At 42.1% G+C, this 9,336-nt stretch overlaps 1 protein-coding gene across 1 annotated transcript in view; it reads left to right on the top strand.

The window, feature by feature from the left end:
• Positions 1-2,368: 2,368 nt before the first annotated feature.
• The window catches only part of dusp22b (dual specificity phosphatase 22b), a 144,282-nt gene continuing 137,314 nt past the window's right edge, over positions 2,369-9,336 (top strand). Inside the window, exon 1 of the mRNA XM_039753436.1 lies at positions 2,369-2,618. Within this exon, the coding sequence (XP_039609370.1) occupies positions 2,598-2,618 (21 nt within the window). The 5' untranslated portion in view covers positions 2,369-2,597. The remainder of the gene's footprint in view (positions 2,619-9,336) is intronic.

Raw genomic sequence — 9,336 nt, 5'->3', positions numbered from 1 at the left:
TTCTGGCCTTATCTAAAATTTCCCATCAACATCCTCAGAGCAAACATTGCATCTGCGGTGTTCTTTCTTGGCATGAAACCAAACTGCTGCTCACTAATCATCACCTCACTTCTTAACCTAACTTCCACTACCCTTTCCCATAACTTCATGCTTTGGCTCATCAGTTTTATTTCCCTGTAGTTACTGCAGTCCTGCACATCCCCCTTATTCTTAAATATCTGCACCAGTACACTTCTTCGCCACTCCTCAGGCATCTTCTCACTTTCCAAGATTCCATTAAACAACCTGGTTAAAAACTCCACTGCCATCTCTCCTAAACACCTCCATGCTTCCATAGGTATGTCATCTGGACCAACGGCCTTTCCATTTGTCATCCTCTTCATAGCTGTCCTTACTTCCTCCTTGCTAATCAGTTGCACTTCCTGATTCACTATCTCCACATCATCCAACCTCTTTTCTCTCTCGATCTCTTCATTCATCAGCCTCTCAAAGTACAGCACTCTTTCCATCTGATCAACACACTTTCTTCGCTTGCGGGTATGTTTCCATCTTTATCATCCTAACCTGCTGCACATCATTGCCAGCTCGGTCCCTCTGTCTAGCCAATCGGTACAGGTCCTTTTGTCCCTCCTTAGTATCCAACCTCTCATACAAATCATATGCCTTTTCTTTAGTCTTCGCCACCTCTCTCTTCACCTTGCACCTTATCTCCTTGTCTACTTTCTGCATCTCTCTGACTATTCCACTTCTTCTTTGCCATCCTCTTCCTCTGTATACTCTCCTGTATTTCCTCATTCCACCTCCAGGTTTCCTTTTCCTCCTTCCACTTTCCAGATGTCACACCAAGCACCCTTCTTGCTGTCACCCTTACTACATCTGCTGTAGTTTCCCAGCTGTCTGGTAACTCTTCACTGCCACCCAGTGCCAGTCTCACCTCCTCCCTAAATGCAACCTTGCAGTGTTCCTTTTTCAACTTACACCATTTGATCCTTAGCTCTGTCCGCACTCTCTTCCTCTTCTTGATTTCCAACGTCATCCTATAGACCACCATCCAATGCTGCTTAACTACACTTTCCCCTGCCATCACTTTGCAGTCTTCAATCTCCTTCAGATTGACTCTTCTGCATAGGATGTAATCTACCTGTGTGAATCTTCCTCCACTCTTGTACGTAACTCTATGTTCCTCACTTTTCTTAAAATATGTATTCACCTCAGCCATGTCCATCCTTTTGGCAAAATCCACTATCCTCTGACCTTCTTCATTCCTCTCTTTGACACCATACCTACCCATCACCTTCTCATCTCCACTGTTCCCTTCACCAACATGCCCATTGAAATCCACTCCAATCACCACTTTCTTTCTCACCCATTGCACACCCAACTTGCGGTGCATATGCACTAACAAACATTCATCATCACACTTTCAATTTCCAGCTTCATAATCATTACTCTGCCTGACACTCTCTTCACCTCTAAAACACTCGACATACTATTCCTTCAGAATAACTCCTACCCCATTTCTCCTCTCATCCACGCCATAATAGAACAATTTGAATCCACCTGGCCTTACTCCCATTCCATTTAGTCACTTGCACGCACAATATATCAACCTTCCTTCTCTCCATCATATCTGCTAACTCTCTCTCCTTACCAGTCATACTGCCAACATTCAAAGTTCCTACCCTCAGTTCCACCCTCTTTACTTTACTTCTCTTCTCCTGCCTCCGGACACGTCTGCCCCCTCTTCTTCGGCCAACAGTAGCCCAATTTCCGCCAGCACCCTGTTGGCGGCCGTTGTTAGCCCGGGGCTCGACCGCTCCGGTATGGAAATTTGTATTGTTGTCCGCATATTGATTTAGCAAAATTTTACACCGGATGCCCTTCCTGGTGTAACCCTCACTATTTATCCGGGCTTGGGACAGGCACGAAGAAACACACTGGTTTGTGCACCTCCTGTGGCTGGGGGATTTAGGAATACTTTACTTCTATTAATAGTCGCTCGTCTCCAAACTTTCGCTTTCGCCACGTGCATTCACAGTGCATTTAACAGTGACTAGCACACGAAAAAGACATACATTTCTAAACATTGTAGTGGAAATGTTATGTTAACGTATCATAATAATATTTTCCACTTTTAAATACCTCACCGAAACAACCATTTAATTTGTGCTCTTCGTTTCTCTTCAGCTTATTTACGGTGGAAGTGTGGGGTTTGTAGTCCGACTCTTGCTTATGAAATTTTACTGCAGTGTAACACCTAACCACGCAGAACTACACATCCTATAATGCATCACTCTCCCGTCGATAGCAAATGGCTGGGACTTGTAGTTTAGCTTGTGAGACTCTCGATGGTTTAGTGTTAGAACACAACTAACATTCTGGAACTACATCACCCAAGATGCTTCTCGATTTGCCCACAGTATGCACAGGTATGTCATGGTAATAGACGGCGAACTCCTCAAGCAGCTGAAGAGTTCCAACCTAGTCAAGCGGAAAATATACTACCAGATCACGTTCGTCAGCCGATACGAGGGAAAATCTACGCTGCGTGTAAGAGCTGTGAAGTTATTCTGATAAAGTTGAGTTCTGCAGTGAAAATGGGAAATGGAATGAATAAGGTATTTCCCCCTTTTCGTTTGCATATATGTTGGCTATATAGGTTTCTAATCTTGACAGGTTTACTTTTCCAAATTCTGTCATATGCTATGTTGTCCGTTTTTTTTGTTCGAGGGTAGATCGTTATTTTGTAAAATTCCCGAAATACCTCGCGAAACAGACGTTCGGCCCTTAAAAAAATCTCAATAGTAGCGTCACGAATGTCATCTGGTCCTTTTGACAGTTGCTGAAAACAAAGTGCATACTATTTAGGGGCCTCTGGTTCCTTCTCTTCTCCATTGTGTGCGTACATGTGTTTTATTAAGTGAGTCTAGAGGTCAGAAAAGTGCCCTCGGTTAGTTTGATTGCTCACGCCATCCTGCCAGCTAGACAGTGATTGAGTCCATAACCACTGAATCGGTGAGATTTTGTTAGTGTGACAGGCACTTCCAAAGTAGACGCATTTTTAAATGTATTTAGGCAAAAGGTGACCTGTTATGGTCTGCGACCCTTCTGTCTCGTGCGAACGACAATCTGACAGAGAAACTGCACTGCGTGAAGTAAAACCCACGCACATTCACGATCTCGTGCGTACTTTTTCCTCATGAGTTCATGAAGAGGAAGCGGCGTTTGCGACTTAAAGCAGGCAGGAGAACTTCCCCCGCCTCGCGACCTAGTTTTGCGGTTTGCCACACAAACCCACCCACCCATTTCCCTTTCGTTGTCAAATTGGTTGAGTGGTTCGGGTTTATGAGAAAGAGCGGGTGTGTAGAGAGTATCTCGCATATTTTGTGATCGCATTTTGGGACTGGCAGCTGGTGAAATGTAAGTGATGCAAAACAAGTATAGTACATGTTAGGGTACAATGAGCCACAAAGATTCATATTCGTTTACACCTTGTCACGTTTACTCTGTACCTTAGTGTATCGTTAATACCAATTAAGTTAATCACATAGCTAATAAATAGAATCGATGATTTATAGAAGTTCCACAAACTACTAAAGCAAACTGCACTCTTTATATTCTGAAGTCATGTATGAGTGACCACACATGAAAACAACCAGTAAAGTACATTAAGTGTAAAAAAGGAAAGGTACTGTACTGTTGAGTAAGACAGCAAAATTTAACGTAGTATAAGAGGTTTAGGGCAGATTTATTAGTTCTTCAAGCATTGCAGTTGCTGTTCTTTTGTAGGTTTGCCACTAAAAATACCCCAATGAGTAACATTTTCTGAAAGACAGTTTGCATGTACTCATCCAAATTTAGGTGATTTTAAAATTGAGATCAGCCAGGGATCAGTGCTGGGGTTACTGCTCATTTTAACTTATACAATACAGGCAAAATAAAAGTAGGTTCAATTTGGGTTAGGGTTTTGTGGGGTCCGCCAAATTATTAAAAATAGAACTACTCAGAATTCAAATTTAGTCAAGGATGTGGCAGGTGAAATTTAATATTAATAAATTAAAGTTTTACATAAAGAAGGTAATGTAAGAGAATTATGCATTATGGGTCTTACAACCTGAGAATGCTTCTAATGATAAAGACTAATTTGATTTCCACAGCTCAGTAATGTACAGAAGAGAATAAAGCAATATGTTTGCTACTAGTCAAAGAAGGCCAAGCTTAAGCTATATAATGCACGATAGTGAGATGTCAGCTGGTATATTAGAAGTAGTTTTAGTCTTCATTTCATAAAGATAGCTTGCAGGGTGGATACATCTGTTAGTTTAAAATAAGTCTTTTATCTTCTTGTTCAAATCTATTAAAGGTTCAGTTTCAGTCATATTTTGGAATATATTTCTGTACAAAGAGAACCATGGATACACAATACTTTGGGACCTTCATGGCTTGGCTTTTCTTGTATGCTTTTGTCATGCATATACAGTGCATGGGCCTAGAGGAAAGTCAGACATTTTCGTTGAGTTTGATCAGTTTGCTTCTTCTGTATAACCTTATTAAATAGGTGATTCTGGGAATGGCAGCCATTTAAAAATATAATAACATGGCTAAAATAAACCACACCATGGATGTGTGTTGTTAATAGACATTAACATATTTTGAAGATCCTGGCATTGTTGCAGAGTCTCCTGTTGTGGCTAATATATTTATGTGGTAGTTAGGAGTGATTACTCGTTACACTAAGTCAAGTCCTGTTGGGAATTGAGAAGAGGAAGAACAGTATCATAAAGTGTAAATCTCTTTTTATATACTTGAAGATTCTCTTAGTTTCTGATTTCTGATTTTAGTAGGTATAATAAGTGAATGCAACAATTATTGATACAGTGAAATAATTTAAAATACTCAATTTATAACATGCATGCACAGTTTTAAGTAAAATACAATGTAACATTCATCATTCATTTTATGCCCAGTTTATTTCCATAAATCCTGTCCTGCTTGCAATAGACAGTAAGGCAAGGAAAGACTCTGGGAAGGATGCCAGTCCATCAGGGAACACTCATTCATAGTGGGTCAGATTCAGTACCCATAAAGTCCAGCAAATATGCAGTACAGTTCCTTTAGTAGTAAAGGAGGATGAACATATGGCAGGCTTGGAAAAAATCAGAGTTAAAATTAGAGTTATCACCGATTAGTCAGTTTTTGGGCAGGATGGACAAACAAAGAGACATGGTTATCACAGTATGTGCTTCTCACATTATATGCTAACACACCTAAAACTGGGAAACAGAAATGGACTTCTCTTCAAAGAAGGTCACTCCATATGTCTACTACAAAATTGGTGGTTTTATTTTTCTGTATTGATACAGTTGTGCTTGAAAGTTTGTGAACCCTTTCGAATTTTCTATATTTCTGCATAAATATGACCTAAAACGTCATCAGATTTTCACTCAAGTCCTAAAAGTAGATAAAGAGAAACCAGTTAAACAATTGAGACAAAATATTATACTTGGTCATTTATTTATTGAGGAAAAGGATTGAAAATTACATATTTGTGAGTGGCAAAAGTATGTGAACCTCTAGGATTAGCAGTTAGATTGAAGGTGAAATTAGAGTCAGGTGTTTTCAATCAATGGGAAAACAATCAGGTGTGAGTGGGCACCCTGTGTTATTTAAAGAACAGGGATCTATCAAAGTCTGCTCTTCACAACACATGTTTGTGGAAGTGTATCATGGCACGAACAAAGGAGATTTCTGAGGACCTCAGAAAAAGAGTTGTTGATGCTCATCAGGCTGGAAAAGGTTACAAAACCATCTCTAAAGAGTTTGGACTCCACCAATCCACAGTCAGACAGATTGTGTACAAATGGAGGAAATACAAGACCATTGTTACCCTCCCCAGGAGTGGTCAACCAACAAAGATCACTCCAAGAGCAAGGCGTGTAATAGTCAGTGAGGTCACAAAAGGACCCCAGGATAACTTCTTAGCGACTGAAGGCCTCTCTCACATTGGCTAATGTTCATGTTCATGAGTCCACCATCAGGAAAACACTGAACAACAATGGTGTGCATGGCAGGGTTGCAAGGAGAAAGCCACTGCTCTCCAAAAAATAACATTGCTGCTCGTCTGTAGTTTGCTAAAGATCATGTGGACAAACCAGAAGGCTATTGGAAGGATTTTTTGTGGACGGATGAGACCAAAATAGAACTTTTTGGTTTAAATGAAAAGTGTTATGTTTGGAGAAAGGAAAACACTGCTTTCTAGCATAAGAACCTTATCCCATCTGTGAAACATGGTGGTGGTAGTATCATGGTTTGGGCCTTTTTTGCTGCATCTGGGCCAGGACGGCTTGCCCTCATTGTTGGAACAATGCATTCTGAATTATATCAGAGAATTGTAAAGGAAAATGTCTGGACATCTGTTCATGAACTGAATCTGAAGAGAAGGTGGGTAATGCAGCAAGACAACGACCCTAAGCACACAAGTTCTTCTACCAAAGAATGGTTAAAGAAGAGTAAAGTTAATGTTTTGGAATGGCCAAGTCAAAGTCCTGACCTTAATCCAATCGAAATGTTGTGGAAGTACCTGAAGTGAGCAGTTAATGTGAGGAAACCCACCAACATCCCAGAGCTGAAACTGCTCTGTACGGAGGAATGGGCTAAAATCCTTCCAAGCCGGTGTGCAGGAATGATCAAAAGTTACTGGAAACGTTTAGTTGCAGTTATTGCTGCAAAGAGGGCGTCACACCAGATACTGAAAGCAAAGCTTCACATACTTTTGCCACTCACAAATATGTAATATTCGATCATTTTTCTTAATAAATAAATGACCAACTATAATATTTTTGTCTCATTTGTTTAACTGGTTTCCCTTTATCTACTTTTAGGACTTGAGTGAAAATCTGATGATGTTTTAGGTCATATTTATGGAGAAATATAGAAAATTCTAAATGTTTCACAAACTTTCAAGGACAACTGTAGGTTCCCAGTGGGATGGTATGTTTGTAGAATACTCTTTAAACCAATATCCTGGGAATTACAGAAATAATTTTTTTTTAAGCATTTCTTTTTTATTTTTTGCTTTTTTCATTTGTGTTGCTGCTGTGATTGTGGTATGATTTTTGGGTGTCGACCTGGTGACTATCCATGCTGAGCTGTTTGTGTGTGTTTAGTTTTAGATTGATAGATAGATACTTTATTAATCCCAAGGGGAAATTCACATACTCCAGCAGCAGCATACTGATAAAGAACAATATTAAATTAAAGAGTGATAACAATGAAGGTATAACAGACAGATAATTACTTTGTATAATGTTAACATTTACCCCCCTGGGTGGAAATGAAGAGTCGCATAGTGTGGTGGAGGAACTATCTCCTCAGTCTGTCAGTGGAGCAGGATAGTGACAGCAGTCTGTCGCTGAAGCTGCTCCTCTTTCTAGAGATGATACTGTTCAGTGGATGCAGTGGATTCTGCATTATTGACATGAGCCTGCTCAGTGCCCGTCGCTCTGCCACGGATGTCAAACTGTCCAGCTTCGTGCCTACAGTAGAGCCTGCCTTCCTCTCCAGTTTGTCTAGGCGTGAGGCATCCCTCTTCTTTATGCTGCCTCCCCAGCACACCACCGCGTAGAAGAGGGTGCTTGCCACAACCGTCTGATAGAACATCTGCAGCATCTTATTGCAGATGTTGAAGGACACCAGCCTTCTAAGGAAGTATAGTCGGCTCTGTCCTTTCTTACACAGAACATCAGTATTGGCAGTCCAGTCCAATTTATCATCCAGCTGCACTCCCAGGTATTTATAGGTCTGCACTCTCTGCACACAGTCACCGCTGATGATCACGGGGTCCATGAGTGGCCTGGTCCTCCTAAAATCCACCACCAGCTCCTTGGTTATGCTGGTGTTCAGTTGTAGGTGGTTTGAGTCACACCATTTAACAAAGTCCTTGATTAGGTCTGTCTTTAAGATAGTCCACGATCCATTCTACCAGGTATGAATGTACTCCCATCTCTGTCAGCTTGTCCCTAAGGAGCAGAGGTTAGATGGTGTTGAAGGCACTAGAGAAGTTCAGAAACATAATTCTTACAGCACCACTGCCTCTGTCCAAGTGGGAGAGGGATCGGTGTAGCATATAGATGATGGCATCCTCCGCTCCCACCTTCTCCTGGTATGTTAACTGCAGAGGGTTGAGGGCGTGGTGGACCTGTGGGCTCAGGTGGTGAAGCAGCACCCGCTCCATGGTCTTCATCACATGTGACGTCAGAGCGACAGGCCGGAAGTCGTTCAGCTCACTAGGATGTGATACCTTTGGCACTGGGGTGATGCAAGATGTTTTCCAAAGCCTCGGGACTCTCCCCTGTTCCAGGCTCAGGTTGAAGATGAGCTGTAGTGGACTCCCCAGCTCCAATGTACAGGCCTTCAGCAGTCGTGGCTATACTCCATCTGGACCCGCTGCTTTACTGGCACAAAGAATCCTCAGCTCTCTGCTTACCTACGTTGCTGTAATTGTGGATTGGGGTAAACTCTGGTATCAGCAGAAGGATGGGTGGAGGGTGCGGTACTCTGAGGTGAGAGTGGGTTAGGGTGGTCAAACCTGTTGAAGAAGTTGTTCATTTGGTTTGCTCTCTCCACGTCTCTCTCGATGGTGGCACCCTGCTTCAAACTGCAGCCAGTGATGATCTTCATCCCATCCCACACTTCCTTCATGCTGTTATTCTTCAACTTCTGCTCCAGCTTTCTCCTGTACTGCTTCTTCGCCACCCTGAGCTGGACTCAGAGTTCCTTCTGCACACGCTTGAGCTCATGCTGATCACCGCCTTTAAAAGCCCTTTTCTTCAGGTTCAAAAGGCCCTTGATGTCACTTGTAATCCATGGCTTGTTCGCATAGCAGCGTACTGTTCTTACTGGAACTACAATGTCCATACAGAAGTTGATGTAGTCAGTAGTGCAGTCAACAACCTCCTCAATGTTCTCACTATAAGATCCCTGCAGGATATCCCAGTCCATAGTTCCAAAGCAATCTGTCAGAGCCTGCTCTACTTCAGGGGACCACTTCCTGAATGAGTTTGTGGTTGTTGGTAGCTCCCTCACTCTTGGTTTGTAGTGAGGCTGAAGCAGAACCAGGTTATGATCTGCTTTCCCAAGCACAGGCAGCGGGGTGGCGCTGTATGCATCTTTAACGTTTGCATACAGATGGTCGATAGTCCTATTTCCCCGGGTGTTACAATCCACATACTGGGAGAAGGCAGGTAATGTTTTGTCCAGCGTCACATGTTTAAAGTCTTCAGCGATTAGTACAAGCGCCTCGGGGTGCTGCGTTTGTACTTTAGCAACAGCGGAATG

The sequence above is a fragment of the Polypterus senegalus genome, chromosome 5 (genome assembly GCF_016835505.1).
Source record: "Polypterus senegalus isolate Bchr_013 chromosome 5, ASM1683550v1, whole genome shotgun sequence".
In the NCBI taxonomy this organism is placed as follows: domain Eukaryota; kingdom Metazoa; phylum Chordata; class Cladistia; order Polypteriformes; family Polypteridae; genus Polypterus; species Polypterus senegalus.
Note: the sequence above shows the minus strand (reverse complement) of the source record. Positions and strands in the feature narration are given on the sequence as shown.